The 15,924-nt window shown below is 42.4% G+C and overlaps 1 protein-coding gene across 4 annotated transcripts in view; it reads left to right on the plus strand.

Moving 5' to 3' along the window:
* Window positions 1-15,924, plus strand: part of RNF180 (ring finger protein 180) — a 169,899-nt gene that overhangs the window by 72,890 nt on the left and 81,085 nt on the right. For all 4 annotated transcript variants that reach the window (XM_025213311.1, XM_014523674.2, XM_006031646.3 and 1 more), the window contains 2 exons: window positions 11,394-11,619; window positions 15,589-15,714. In XM_025213311.1, the coding sequence (XP_025069096.1) occupies window positions 11,394-11,619; window positions 15,589-15,714 (352 nt within the window). The remainder of the gene's footprint in view (window positions 1-11,393; window positions 11,620-15,588; window positions 15,715-15,924) is intronic.

A 15,924-nucleotide genomic window follows, 5' to 3' on the forward strand; every position in this document is an offset into this window, starting at 1 on the left:
GGGGGGGGGCTGGGAATGAGGCCAGTCCCACTGGCCTCGTCCCCCTGCTCCGGCCCCTCAGTCCTTGCTGTCATAGTGGTGCTCCACCATGTGTAGCTGTCTGTGCAGAGCACTCTAATTGTTTGCTGAGACAACCAATCAGAGCGCAAATAAAGCATTATGGACAGACAGACAAAGGCTTTTAATATATTAGAATAGAGCCACAACTAATATGTTCATAATACCATTTTGGAATCACCATGGTTCGTCTTTTCAATATGCAGATCCAATACAGTGTGAGGGATGAGTGGAACAAAGCTGTAAGCAAAGATTTTAATAAATAAATTCACTGTACGTTAGGACTGGTAAGAAGTTTGTTAGCTGTCTGTGAAAACTTGTTCATTACATGAAAGCAGGATTAAGCTATGTTTAATTAAGTAATCTCCTATTAGTCTCTGAATTATCTGTACATATATTATATTTTTGTAGTTATATTTAAATCTAAGCATTTTATGAATTTCACGTGTTGTTTTATTTCTGACTTATAACAGCTTAATCAAAAGTATATGCAGTCTACATATAATTATTATTTGCCTCAGAAATGGTGATATTACACCATTATTACAGCAAATTATCAACTTCATTGCCTACAGTTATTCCTAAGTAATACAAAAAATAGAAACAATCTTTGCTTTAAACAAAAGTTATCTATAGAAGAAAGTGCCTTTATAGTTGTTTTTCCCATGAGCAATTTATTCAGCCCAAACCAAAGCAGGAGGGCTTAAAAGGAGGATATGGCTCTTGGCAATAGGTAGCTCCAGAGAGTTTTTTAAGCTAGTTAGCCCTGCTTTGAAGCTTTTACCTTTTTTTTTATATTAGTGAGTGGTCATAGAGGAAGAAATTTAGAGAGCAAGTAAAGCAAATTACTAACTTTTAATATAGATATATAGGCCATAGGCATTAGTCTCTGACCCATTCTAATTTTTTTAAGATGCAACTCTGCATGGAATATGCTAGTTAACCAAAACAGTGTTTGAAGGTGCATATACCCCAAAGGGACTCAGCCTGTTTTGGAAGAATTTTTGCTAAGCTTAGTCAGTAAAAAATGTCATGGTGATTTTCCTAAACATTTTAAATTTGTGCTTGCTTGCTGTCATTTAAATAATCACAAAAAGTCATAATTTCACTTAAATTTAAATATTTAACTTAAGTATTTAATTTAAATTATACTGATCTTAAAAAGTAAAAAACAACAATGTATGTTAAATAGTAATGTAAAATTAGGTTGAAGAATATGAAAAATGAAACCTTAATAAAATCCACTGTGTTTTTCCAGTCATGTCCAGCCCTTCAGGGGACTATTGCTGCATGAAACAGGAGCCACCTGTATCCTCCATTCTCTGACATCTCTCTTCAACCTGTGGTGTATGATTCTGATAACACTATGCTTGAACGCTTATCTTCCACTGTAAACTGCAAATTTACTGGGTGTGCCTACACATGCCATTAGGGGGTAGCAATAAATTGCAGAGCTTATTGCTCTGCAGTCTATTGCTCCTGGGCGCACAGTTTACACATGCACCCAGACCACAGTACACTGAGCCAGGTCGCAGTAGTCTTGGCTGGCAGGGATCTGGCGGGGGTCAGCCTACCAGCCCAGGGGTTGCTCTGACCAGGCTCAATGCACTGCAGAGGGGCTGGTTGGTGCATGCAGGTAGTATGGAGCTAACCAGCAGGCAGGCCCTGCACTGAAGCACCCTTGTACCCCAGGCAGCCAACTCAGCATCTACACGTACACTGCTGCGGATGAAAAAATTCCACTTGTATTTACAAGTCCTACCCTGCTGCTGAGTTTATTAGTTTTGTGCTCCCTAACACGGATTCAGTTTAGATGCTGAGAGGTTTACTGTGCAGCTAATTAGTCAACTGCTCAGTAAGTGTCTTGCATAGACGTGCTTACTGTGGCCTAAATCATTCCAGGTAATCATTGAACAATGAGAGTGAATGATCAATTTCATTATTCAAAGGTGACATAATATAAGGTTTCCTGAAAATTATTAACTGTTTTATGGCACTGGATTCTTGAAAAGGTAATTGAAAACTCAGGTTGGACTAATAAATCTCATGAACCATATCTAATACTCAAATATAAATAGAAGGATTGCCTTGATAATCCTTCAGATTATCTAGTCCCTTCAGAATGATAATATTTAGTGCTTTGTATAATGAAAATTACAGCTATTAATTACACATCCCAGCACCCCCTACATTAAATCATGATAAAATGTATTATTCCTCTTTCTAGATATGAAAATGGTTGTATAATCTACAGCTCCTGAAACTGTATGGGCTCCACATTTTAAAAGGATGTGGAGAAGTTGAAGAGGGTCCAGAGGCAGGCAGCAAAGGTGATAAAGGGCTTGGAAGGCAGATTATATGAGGAAAGGCTGAAGGAGGTAGGCATGTTCTGCTTGCAGAAAAGGTGCTTAAGAGGGGACATGATAGCAAATACTTGATGGGCTGCCATAAAGAAAAGGGAAAGCACCTGTTCTTTCTGGCTGCAAAGAGGAGGACGTGGACCAATGGCTAGAAGTTGCAGCGAAGTAAGTTTAGATTGGATATCCAGAAAAACTTCTTCACCGTTTAGATAGTAAGGCAGTGGAATAGACTGCTTAGGGAAGTTGTGTACTCCCAATCACTGGTAGTATTCAAGAAGAGGTTGAACAGCCACTAGTTGGGGATGATCTAAGTATATCTATGCCTATGTTCTACCATGGTTATTTCCTATATTTCTGGGCTTAGCTGTTTGTCCCCCCACCCCTTTTCTGTTATATGTGTCAAGATGTTTTTAAGCCTTCCCAGACGCACTGGGTTCTGGCTACATCCAAGGCTGGGAACCTTAACTGGGGTGTGCCAATATTCTTGCTGGGACCAAAGCCAAAGGTACCTGGCTAAAGGGTCTTGTCCCTCTGCTCAGGGTCAGACTGATTGCTGTATTTGGGGTCAGGAAGGAATTTTCCCCCCCCCCCCAGTCAGATGGGTATGCACTGTGGGGGATTTGCCTTCCTCTCTAGCAGGGGGTGTGGCCCTCTACTGGGGGCCTCGAGCATATATCGACAACTGCACCTACCTGGTCTCATCTAGGTGCTCTCTAGTGACCTTAGAGCGCACACCCGGTTCTGGCTGCAGGGTGTGTCCCCAGGATGTGTGTTGGATCACGTTCAACCCCAAGAGAGGCCCCGACACTCACCTGCCATGACTTGGTCTTCTTTTCTTCAGTGGTGGGGCTCCTCCTCACGGATCCTCGCAGACCGGGTGCTGCCCTTTGTGGGCATTCTTGGGACTCCACCTCCCCTACACCCCAGCCATGCACCAGCCCTCAGGACCACTGGATGATGGGTCACCAGCCTGTCCCTTCCTGGTGTTCTTGTCTACCTTCTCTCCTTGCCCATCCCTCAGTAACCTTTTACCCCAGATGACAACAAGGCATGGGACCATCCTTGTCTCTGTGTTCGTTCTCCCTCTAAGGCTTCTGCTGTGCTGCCTTGGTCCTCTCTTGATCTGGGGTCACCTGGAGGTTCCTCCGTGCACCCTCCAAAATAAAGTAACAGAAAAAAAAAGAGAAAAAAAGAATAATTGGGGTATGGGCCTCTGCCCACCCCACTCACAGGTCTGGCATCTGTGGTCCTTGAGATCCCTCAGCGCCATCCCTCCTTGACCTGGCTGCCCTGCCGAACCAGGTGGGTGATTCTTCTAATGGGGTTGAGACCCCTCCTGCAGGTCTCCATCCAGCCCCCTTCGGAGCTGCCAACCCTGCTGATTTGCAGCCCAGGGAGCAGCTTCACCCTCTGGCTCGGTTGTTGCTGTCCCCTCTTCCATTTCTCCGCCGCCGGCTTTTAAATCTGCCAGGTGGCGATTTTTGCTGACATCATCTTCCGGCGCCGTTCCCAGCTGGCAATAAAAGTGGCTGATGAACCATGCCGGTGTCCCTTCTTGGCATGGCTCTGCTTTTCCTGGGGACAGTAAAGTATACCCTCTTTTCAGGGCTTTCTATTTCTTTCTTTGGGCAGGTCAGTCCTGCCTTGGGTCCCGCCATGGGAGGCTGTTCTGGTGCCTCCATTTTTGTCCCCCTGGGACAACATTGTATAGAAGCAGGACATTAGCTGCCATGGTTCCCCTGCTTTACCTGTGGCAGATTAGGGTGTTAGGTCTGTGTTGTGTCATTGTTGACAGCAATCTTGCACAGAGTTTAGATTATGTTTTGTATGGGATGGTTTGGATAGGGATGATCCGGCCTCAGTTTGGGGGTTGTACTGAATGACCTCTAGAGGTCCCTTCCAGCCCTACTTCTCTATGACTCTGTAACAGATGCACTATCCTGCACCTACCCACTCCCAGGTCCAGCAACCCTGCTCCATGAAGCAAGGTTCCATGCCATCTAGGAGGTGAAAAATATCTTTGTACTCTGTGTAAAGAAACTGTTAACTCCATATAGGATGCTTCACAGCCATGGAAAAGTGGTTAGCATTTTCTCCAAGGTTAGAAAGATTTTCCTCTGTCTTATATGCATGTGCATTCTGGAAACAGTCATCTCAAAATGTCTCTAGTATTGCCAGAGATCTAGTTTGTGTCTAACATTTTGTAGACAGTGACCAAAACCAAGTTAACCTTCTTTAAAAATTGGTGTAACATACTCATAGTCTAGTTTGGTTTTTTTGTTGTTTATTTTATTTTTTATATATTTATTCATTTACAGTCACAGCAGCCACACCTACAGGAGATGCTGACTGTGCAGTAACCAGTGTTACTGCACAATAGCATCCCCAAACAGCTTTTTGGTGACACTGACTATGCAGTAGCTTATTATTACTGGCAGTAACGTCACAGGCAGCATGTCACAGCAGTTCTGAGATTTGAGTTAAAATAGGGTTTTGTATTTGAGAGCTTGAGTGTTTACGTGTTGATTTATTTCCTTTCTCCTTATCCATTTAGGACAAGAAACTTTCCGTTTGCACACAGTTAAACGAAACCCAGTTTCAGAATGCTAATCTTACATTAATTAGATGGAAAAAATTCAAGTCCATTGCATTCTGCTGCATCAGTTTTTATTTCATATAAGGTCAAGCTGATAGGACCCTAGTAACATGTATACCTTCCATTATCATTGCTTTATCATTTCAGAGCAATTAATTGGTATATTTATTATGTACAAATAAGTCAGCCTCTAGTTAGGCTTAGAGTTGTAGTTGAATTGCTAAAAGCATATTCAGCTATCTTTTGGCTTTCATGTCTCTGTTTAAAAAGTGACTTAATATGGAACAATCCTTTCCTGTTTACTTCACGGCCTTTAAAAATATTCTAACTTTGATCATTAAGTTTTTTAGGTTAGTATTTTTACAAATAAATGTTACATATTTTCTCCACAATTTATTTCAGATAGGTATCTTTTCAAGACCATTTTAAACATACACAATTCAGTTTTTCTTGGTCTTATTTATTTTTTACAGGACGTGAACATATTTAAAACTGACTGAAAACATTCTAAGCTAGTCAACTGCAAATCTGAATACTTTTAGAAGGAGGGGTTTTCTTCTATTTTGGGATGTTGGAGAAAATGTTTGGGGGGGTTTTGTGGGACTTCCTGCATACTCCCTTTTGGTTTCAATGACTCATTGTAATTACCGTCTTAATACCAATGATTCCTAAATCTGATGCTCTACACAAGATCACTCCTCCTCTATTCAGTCTCTTATTTGCATCATCCCTTAGATTTCTTGAGCATATTTTAACAAACTCCTTCCTGTCCTTGCAGGAGAACATCAGCACTGATGTCATTTCCCTGTTTGACCTCTGACAAGTTAATAGGTGTTTTTGATGTTTTGGACATGATGACTCATGGTTGTGTGTGAGGGTTGTTCCCAGGTTTTTAAAAATAGGTTAGACAAACATGGTTTAAATAGGGATAATCCTGCCTTGAATAGGGGGTAGTACTAGATGACTTCCTGAGGTTCCTTCCAGCCCTACTTTTCTGTGATTCTCTCTTTCTCTCTCTTTTTCTCTCTCTCTCTCCCCACTCTCTCTCTCTCTCTCTGTCTCTCTCTCTCTCTCTCTCTGATATTCTTTCTAAAACATTTCTCTTCCTGGATACCCAGCTTAGTTTCCCTATTTGTAAAGTAGAGATAATGATATTTACCTCCTTCTGTAAGGTGTTTAGAGAGGTAGAGATCAAAAGTGCCATATTAGGGCTGTGAGTTGTTTCATTCATATATATCATGGGTTGATGTCACTATCTATGAGTTGGCAATCTTCCATTTTGAATTCAGGTTTGGCCAGGTCTTTAAAGGTCAAGATGTTGTCATAATAAGAAAGGTGTTTCCTAAATAACAACACTTTAGAAATGTTGGATGCTGATGAAAATGTTGAGATCATTAAAGTGGACCTTCTGGTCTTAGGCAGAGGTCATAGGGCACCTATGATAATTGATAGTACTTTGGCTATTCCTCTCAACGTTTTTTATCATTCCATTCTTAAGACTTGATATTTAAAGATATGTCCTTTTTCCTGCTCTTCCAGATGCTTATCCAAAAGAAAAACAATGTGATATGGGAATATGGTCCAAAAGCCTCTGAATCAGAAGGATGTTTGTATTTGTGGGTTCCACTAGCTTAACTATTTGCAAAGTGAAATCTCTAAGCATCTTCACTTTATCATTGTCTGTTCCTGTATCAGATGTCTGTTCTTGCTACTTCTGACCTTTAGGGAGATGATGTTAACCAGGCAGGTTTCAATTAATGGCAATACTTGGGTATGCTTTTCCCATATACCGCTTATGCCAGCATTTATCAACCCCTGACAATTTGCAGTATAGTCTTAGCACATGTGTTTCATCTTCTGTATTTATCTGTGGTTTCATGTCTTTTCAAAATATGGTATTGTAGGAGTTTGCGTGAAAAGCTTTGTCCTATACAGCTAGTATGAGGGATTCAGTTGATAGTTTTAAATGGGATGATCTTAGCCCTTTAGAGCAGGGATTCCCAAAGTTCTTATGCCACAGCCTGGCAAACTGCGGCCCAGCCCCTGGGTAGGAGCCAAACCCTGCACTGCCATGGGCCCTACAGAAGGCGCCACGGCCTCTCTGCCCAGCTCTGGGGGGCTGTGTTGTGCCAGTCCATGTCTACTTCCGGTCCAGCAGCCGACCCACCACGGCCCAGGCTGTGGCCCAGGGATTGAAAACCCCTGCATTAGAGGGATACTTCATCACCATTCTTAAAAATCATCTCAAATTTTCCTTGGTTCCAGCCTATACCCAAATGGAGCCTGCATTCCCTGCCCCCACCTGTGTGGGACCCTCAGTTTGGGTCTGGGAGTGGTGAGAGATGCATGAGTGTAAGCCCATCATACCCCCACACCCTGGCAACCCCAGCAGCCACAGCAGACCCTGCCTGACCCCCAGCAGAGCGGAGGTGAGCGGGGCCCATGGTGGGAGGGACTAGCCAGCTGCAGGGAGGCAGCTGAGAGGAGCCAAGGAGGGGCTCGCCCTGCCCTGGTTCCTACTTGCCCAGCCCTCCAGGGAGCCACACGAATGGGACATACAAACAGTTGTGCTTCTCTGCCCAGCATGTGAGTTAGCATGGGAGTTTGCACAGGAGGGTGAGCAGGAGGGCATGAGGCTTCAGGCACTGAGCCGTAGCCAAGAGTCTGCACAGTAATAGCCAGACTACTTCAAGGACCATGGTGGGTGGGACACATCACACCCGGAGGCTCCCCCCTGCACCTGGACTCCCCTGCTCTGACACCACTGGGGTTTCAACCCAAATGAAGCCCATGGTTCTGGTCTATACCCAAACGGAGCCTGCAGTCCCTGCCCCCACCTGGGTGGGACCCTTTGCCCTGGCCTCCATTCAGACGGAGCCCCTGGCTCCATGTGGAGGCTGCCTAGCAAGACTGCAGGTAGCTGGGTTTGGGGGCACTGATACCTCCCCTTTTGGGGTGTGCCCAATGGTGGAGGCCCTGGGGTACCAGATCAGGGAACTCCAGGCAACAGTTCAGTGACTGCGCTCCATTAGACATGCAGAGCAGGAGCTGGACTCTTACCTTCAGGCTCTCCACCTGATGGCTGGTGACAGTGTGGCGCAACCAAGGAACCGCCATGAAGTACAGGTTGGGGTTGCCTGGACAACGGTTGTTTCCGGCCCAAAGAGGCACAACACCAGGGTTACCACTTCCCTGGAACTGCACAATCATTTTACACCTCTCACACCAACTGAGCCAGCCATACTGCCGGTTCCAGCATGTGAGGACAGAGGGCCACCAGCACCTGTGCCTAGAAGAAGGTGCAAAGTTATCGCGGTGGGTGACTCCCTCCTTAGGGGGACAGAGGGAGCAATCTGTTGCCCTGACCCCTTAGCCCATGAGGTCTGCTGCGTGCCTGGAGCTCATGTCCGGGATTTGACAGACAGGATCTCCAAACTTGTCTGGCCCTCCAACCACCATCCCATGCTGCTCATTCACATGGGCACAAATGATATGGCAAGGAGCAGTCTGGGCTGAGTCATGTATGTCTACAGGGCTCTGGGGGCTGGGCTTAGGGATCTGGGGGCACAGATAGTTTTTTTCATCGATCCTCCCAGTCACAGGACATGGGCTCCAGAGGCAAAGGTGCATTGGTGAGGTGAATAGAAGACTCCAGCGACGACGCCATCACAAGGGGTTTGGCTTCTTTGACCATGGTCCACACTTCAGAGAGAGCAGGGGCAGGGGTCAAGTAGCAGGGAGGGCAGGCACAGCGGACCAGGGGCAGGGAAGCAAGGTACAGAGGTCTGTCCACTTACCCCCATTGCTAGTTTCTCTGCCACAAAAGTGGGGCATGGGGATGAGTTTAATAAAGCCTTCCACTACTTAGATTCTATACATGGAAAATTATAATAAATTTATAGAATCTAATTATTGGGGGGTCATCTTAAATTTGAGGTCATCTTGGATTTTATACAATAACAAAAGTTCAATATGAGACTTGGGTTTGGTGAACATTTTAGCTGCTATGTGGTACTCAAGTGATGCTGCACTTACTGCATGTTGGAAATTCCTTGTTTTTAACTCTGAAATACTAACTGGTACAGTGTGTTGGGGCAGGCAGATATTGTAGGTCTGATAAAGAACGTGTAAATCTATGAAAAATAACTTTATCTCCTGATCCACTAATGAAATTACTCCTAAATAGGGTTTCACTGCACATTAGAGTTATTATCATCCTGCACTAACTGCAGTAAGCTCTGGGATTTCACTGGCTGCGTATATTATAAAGATTTCAAACCTTCCTGGGAACCTCCTATTACTCTGGAGTCCTCTAAGTCCTTTTGCTCCCAACATTCTGAACTGCTTAATTGGCCTGCAGAACATGGCTGACTTGTAGTTAGTCATTCCCATCCAGTCTCCATAGTTTTTTCCTTTCCTTCCATCCCTCATCTCCCTGCCTGGGGGTCTGCAAAGGCTTGACTTTTTGGCCTCATAGTGCTCATAGTGATTTTTTGTTTGTGTCATTACCTACCTGACTTGTTTTCTGCTCATTGCCACAATTCATTAATGTCCCTAATCCTAGTAGAAGACAGAGATGTCTGAGCAAAACACAAAAGTTACTTCTTTGATAACCCTGTGCCAGCCTCTCTTCTGAATTTCTAAAGGCAACCCTGTAGTAAGGGCTCCTTAATTCATAAATAGTTGAGAAACAAAATAAATCCCTAGGGATAGACTATACTTAATCATCACATGGGACCAAAGCACAGACATCCCTTCTCCCTCCGCCCCGCTCCATCTCTGAGTGAGAATGAGAGGTTAGCTAATACTGGTACTTGGCATAAGAGTTTTAAAGTTTTTGTGCATATACAGTCTTGCAAACCATGTGGAAAGAGCAGGTGGGTCCCCCCCTACAGGGCTATCAGTGCAAGAAAATGAGCAGCTGGTGTAGGCAAAACCAAGGTTTTATTAATTTGTTTAAAAGATTCCTGGACTTTCTACTCCTAAGTCTGTGTATTTTAGTAATAAGTTGTGGCTTTGTTTCAAATAAACAGCAAGTTGTTATCCTCACTGGAACATGTCCTTCACAAATGAACCGTGCATTTTTCATAGGGAGAAGTAAATACTAGGTCTGTGCGAAGCTTTGGTCGCTGATTTGATTCAGCAGAGATTTGGCCCGATTCAGTGGCCAAATCTCTGAATCTGAATAAAATTAGGAGACCCTTTAATCTCTCCAAATCAAATCAGAACCCTCCAGATTGATTTGGAGATATTCAGAGAGATTCGATGATTCGGACATAGACACAGCTTTAAATATTTTTTCTACGTAGCTCAAGGTACCAGGCGGCTCGTGAATGCTGTGAAGCTGGGGCAGATGTAGTGTCCCACGGGAGTGGGGACAGTTTCCCAGTGCACTCGGCAGTGGACCCAGAAGTGGACTAGAAGCACTTCCGGTCCACTTCCAGGTCCGCCTCAGAGCTCGCAGGGGGACGCCTCTGGCTCAGTGACTGGTGCCTTCTGGATCTGGGGGGCACCCAGGGTCTCCCTGTGGCCAATTGCTGAGCCAGGGGAACGCGGGGGTAGGGACCATGTGCTCGACAGCGGACCTGGAACTGCACCAGAAATACTTATGGTCCACTTCTGGGTCTGCCACCAAGCATGCGGAGGACCCGACCTGACACCCCCCCCCCCCCCCGGTGCGATGCTCCATCCACCCTAGCATCTCAGTATTCATGAGCCACCTGGTACCTTGAGGTATGTAGAAAAAACATTTAAAGCTGTGTCTATGGCCAAATCACTGATTCTCTGAATCAGCATCGAATCTCCAGATTCGGATTCGCTCGAATCGAATCAGGACAGTGATCTGAATCAACAAATTGAATCACTGTCCCCTGATTCAGGCTGAATCCAAATCGAGTATGGCCCATTTTACACACCCCTAGTAAATACATATTGGTTTAAAGTGTTTTGTTTGCTTGGCTTTGGTTACTGTATTTGTGGGTTAAACTTGGCAGATCCTCATTGTGATAAAATTACAGAAAAACAAGAAATATTAAGATGAAGAGTTTAATTTTAAGAAATTGAAGAAAAATGTTAAGAGACTACTTAGCAACTGTTATATTTTATCCTTTTTTCCCCCAGGCTATGTGGTTATTTTTCCTGTTTAGGTTCTCACAATGATTTCAGTTCTCATTTGACTATTTTACAAAAATACTTTTTTGTAAAAGGTATTTCTAACAACAGAATGTTTCATCGTCTCATTGAAAGAATTACATATTGCCCAGTAGGAATCACATCTTTATTTACTGACATGTAAATATTATAAATGACCCTTTACTTCTTCCCTGACTGATGCTTTATATTTATCTGTGAATAATTATTTATTTTTTTTTTTTTTGCAGATTTCAAATGATAATGTCAACATAGATGATGAGCATGAACACAGAGGAGATAAAGAAAGTTACCTTTGTGCAGTGTGCCTGGATGTCTATTTTAATCCATACATGTGCTATCCATGTCACCACATCTTTTGTGAGCCTTGCTTAAGGATGCTTGCCAAAGACAACCCAACCAGTACTCCATGTCCACTGTGTCGCACAATAATTGCAAGAGTCTTTTTCCAATCAGGTATAGCAATGAAACTTTTTATGTATAGAAAGTATTGGTAACTTTTTCTTTCATTTTTGGCATAAATAAATACGTAGTAAAAATATAGTAAAATCCTTGCTGACCATATACAGTCAAACTCTGCTGTCCTATATGAGTACAAATGAATTATGATCATTTCCAGTAGGGTGAATGCATAGAGAGTAGAATTTAATCAATTTATACACATCAGTAATGACTCCACAGCTAAGATTGCATTGGGATTTGTTTGCATTTACATAGGTTTAAAATCTGTTTCGCCTTTTCATTGTAGACTTTAGTTTCCAAATAATAGCTCTTCACAAGGCAACAGTGCTTTTTTGTGCATTCTTTTCTAAATATTTATCAATGTCTATATTAGAACACTTAAAAATGTTTCCTTTTTTTAAATGTTTATGTTTTTATTTTTGTTTGGCTCCTTGTAGCTAAACAACCAAACTGCAAACTCCAAATTTCACAAATGCATACATTCCCAGATCATCACATTAAAAAGTGATCCAGTAGCTCTCCCAACTATACAGTTAATCCAGTAAAAGATAAGCTTGTCTTTCACTCATTAAAGGGTCACTTCTCAAATGTTTCATTTAATCATAAAAGAATTATTTCTTCATTTATTTTGATGATAAATTAAAAGCCACAAGAGCTGCTGGGTTCTACCCTTTGCTACTTCCTACCTAACCCACCTGTCTGAATCCTCAGCTCTGCCACTCCTCACTCTAGGGAGTTAAAGAGGCATAATGAATAGCAGTCCCTTGGAAGTGAACAAGGATGTGGAGCAGCAAGGGGTAAATGTACTGCTCTGCATGTTGAGGGGGCCTTTTAGAATAATGTAGGTCAGAATTATAAACTTGAATATTAAAAAGACAGATTCAAGCATTGTGGATTAAATGTTTTTACTATATACAGAGCAAAGCCCTGCACGACACTTAAATCATAAGTAAAGATGCTGAAAGCAGTGCAGATGGAAGCACTGTACTGCTGGGCTTAGTGTATTTCTTGCATGTTGCAGAACTCTACCCTGTGCAGGCTAGAAGACAGGGCATCACCTCTGCATAGGTTGGTAAAGAAGGAATCCAATGTGGGTGTCTAGAGATGTGTGGGAGGCTGCTCCAATGCTCTGTAATTACAAATTAATCAAGTCTGCTGAATCATGCTAATTAGCGCACCTCCAGCAGTCAGCAGTGTCGCATGTACCAGCGTCCCCACACTTCATAAGGGCAGTGGAGGCACTTTAACTGAAGCTTATTCAATGAGGTTTAGTTAAAGCACCCCCAGCACTGTTTTGAAGTGCCAGACACTGATACATGAGACTCTGCAGGCACTTTAATTAGAGCGGCTTAGAGAGCACCTTCCCCCCCACCCTGGAGCACATGTGAAAACACCCTGTACGTATAATAACTTCTCCCAATACCTTGCACATAAATTACTTAAAGGCTGCAGTTACCTTCACACTCCATTTTTATAAAGCTCGATATTCCTTTGCCTTAATGCACATGGAATGGATTTCACATAATGTGCATAACTCCTGTTAATTATTGTAAGGACTTGTTTGTTTAGAAAAAAGCTATTCCACAAAGCATGTTTAAGCATTATAGAGAGAAGATGAATAAATGTCACAGAGTATTTGCAACAATGCTAACATTTCAAGGTAGGGCATGTATGCAGTTTTTTGTGAAGTAAGAATTAGGTTTGTAATTATGTTGTTAAGCAAGCACGTGGTTTTCTAGCAATAAAAAAGTGCTACTGCATAGTTTGCCTGTAAATAAAACCTTAACAACTAGAAAACACAATACATTTATGAGATGTAATTAGTATAAATAATGTTAATGAAGGAATATGGAATTGAAGAAACCCATAAATCTTTACACTGAGCTATCACCAGGGGCGAATCGGAGCAACCGCCCCCCATGTTTTGGAGGGCTCCGCAGAGCCAGGTGGAGAGGCCACAGCTGCCATGTTTGACGTTTAGTCTGCACTCCCACCCGGCAGGTTGGACATCTATCTCTTTGTTTGTTCCAGCTGGAAGTTCTGGCCACCACCCCTCCCAGCACGTCCAGTGTGCTGAGGCTTTCACTCCCTGGCGTAAGTGTGCCATGGGATGGGGAGGGGCGCCCCGCACAGGCTGCTTTGCCCCTGGCCCTGCACCCTGTTGGGATCATCTCTGGCTGTCACTTAGCAGCATAATTGAAAACAGTTAAGCTATGTTTATTTTGTTTTATCATAATCCTAGAGCAGTGCATTACAAGAAGAGCAGGTGTTAAATCAACCAGGAAATATTGATTATATCATATCCTTAGAGAAATGAATAAAATCAATGTATGAGGGGAAATGCGTGATGCCAGACTAATCTAGAATATAGTAAACACTTTCTCACAAGAGACTCCTAAATTCTTTTAAAAGGCATTTTTGAAACTCCAGTCTTGCTTTAAATTCTGTGCAGATTACTAAAATACCATTTGCCAATATTCTTTATATTTTATGTTAATGTTACTGAATTGAAACTGTAATCCCCATGCTAATCTATGATATATTCTGGATATAGTCTGCAAGTGTCTTTTAGTTTAATCTCATTTTGTTTTAAAAAGTCATTTTCAAAAACAATTAGGGATTTAGAAAGTCACCTTTTGCTCTGTGCTGTTTTTACAAACTGACCACAAGCAAAGCTTGAAAGCTGCATGTTACAAAACCACAGAGTAGATAAGTGTTCAAATCCACTTTGCTACATCTCTTATGGTTCCATATTTAGGCACGTAAATAAAAATGCTGTGAATTTTCAGATTTGCCGCATTTCTGCTGGTGAAGCTAGTGGGAACTGCCAGTCCATTTCTATTCCTCTGAAGATCAGGCAACTTGTTTAGATACTGAACTATAGATTTAGCCCTGATTTTGGGCAACAAAATAGGAAAAATACTAGATTTGGGGGCTTGGTTTTCATCTGAGCCTTATGTGGCTTACCTTTCTTTTAAAAGGCAGAAATTTGAAATAAGAGTGCAATTGTTAGCCAAAGCCAGGCTAACGCATAGGCAAGCTAGGCAGGTGCCTAGGGCCATGGGCTGCATGGGGAGAGTGGGGGCAATGCTCCCCTCAGCAGCCATGCAAATGGCCCCCTCCCCTCCCCTGGATGCCTGGGGGAAGGGTACTGATGGATAATTATACTTGTTTTTCAGTTTTGACCCAGTTCTCATTCACTCGCCAAAAGGCACAGTGAGCAATACAAAATAAACAAGGAGACTCATTTGCGTACCTGTTTTCCATATACCCGGGCTATGAAAATAAAATATACAAATTAATCCTCCTTAACACACCTCTGCAACAGCAGCACCAAGAGAGGAAGAGGTTCCTTCCCCCTGCTAGAGTTCAGCTCCAGTTTTAAATTAAATCATATAAATCTTCCCAGCTTTTGTAAAGTGGGTTAGAGAGGGGCTTCCCCACTGCCCTTGCCTAGGGCCCACTGCAATTAATTGGAACAGTAGCTTGGCTCTGAAATTGAGACCCAGAGTTTATGTAGCTAAAGCCTTTCCTCTAACCTACTGACTTTGCAAATTCATCTGTTGGCTCCCCAGTCCAATTTATTTCTATAGCAAGAAAAAATGTTAAAGGGTGTTTTTCCCTCTCTTTCTGTTGTTTTCCCTGGGTGTATTGCCCCAGACAAGAATCTGTTTTTAAAAGTCTGTCTTAATTTTTAAAGCTGAATATTTGGAGTCTGATAAAGGATTTTTTCTTGGTCTGTATCTTATGTTTGTAGGAAGCTTTTAGGGAGGCAAAAAGAATTTTAAGAATTATTTTGTTCTATATCTACAAAATCTCATTTTCTTGTGATCTTCATCAACTGGAAGAGATAATAGTAATTGGGAAAAATGCACAGGCATCTTTAGCTTTCCTTTTTGTCCTTGTCCAAATGCATTTCTGTATTTATCCAGGTTCTAATTATATTTTTTCCATTTGTTATAGAACTGAACAACTCTACAAAATCTTTCTTCCCTTCAGAATATTTGAAATTAAAAGAAAATTTTCAAAAATCAAGTTCTGCAAAATGGCCTCTGCCCAGCTGCAGAAAAGCATTCAGAGTTTTTGAAGGTAACAAAATCACTACAGAAAACATTGCAATTTGAATGATACAATATTTTAGCTATGCAGAGCCTAATTTTCCATCAAATACATGTGTAATTAGTAACTAATTTGCAAAATTTTAGCCGTCCATCTACATGGACAATTTGTATGCACATTCATAGGAATTGTATGTGCAATGTAATAAACATTTAGCAAATTTCCTGTAGACAGCAGGAA

Source organism: Alligator sinensis, unplaced genomic scaffold (assembly GCF_000455745.1).
Source record: "Alligator sinensis unplaced genomic scaffold, ASM45574v1 scaffold1258_1, whole genome shotgun sequence".
Taxonomy (NCBI): Eukaryota; Metazoa; Chordata; order Crocodylia; family Alligatoridae; genus Alligator; species Alligator sinensis.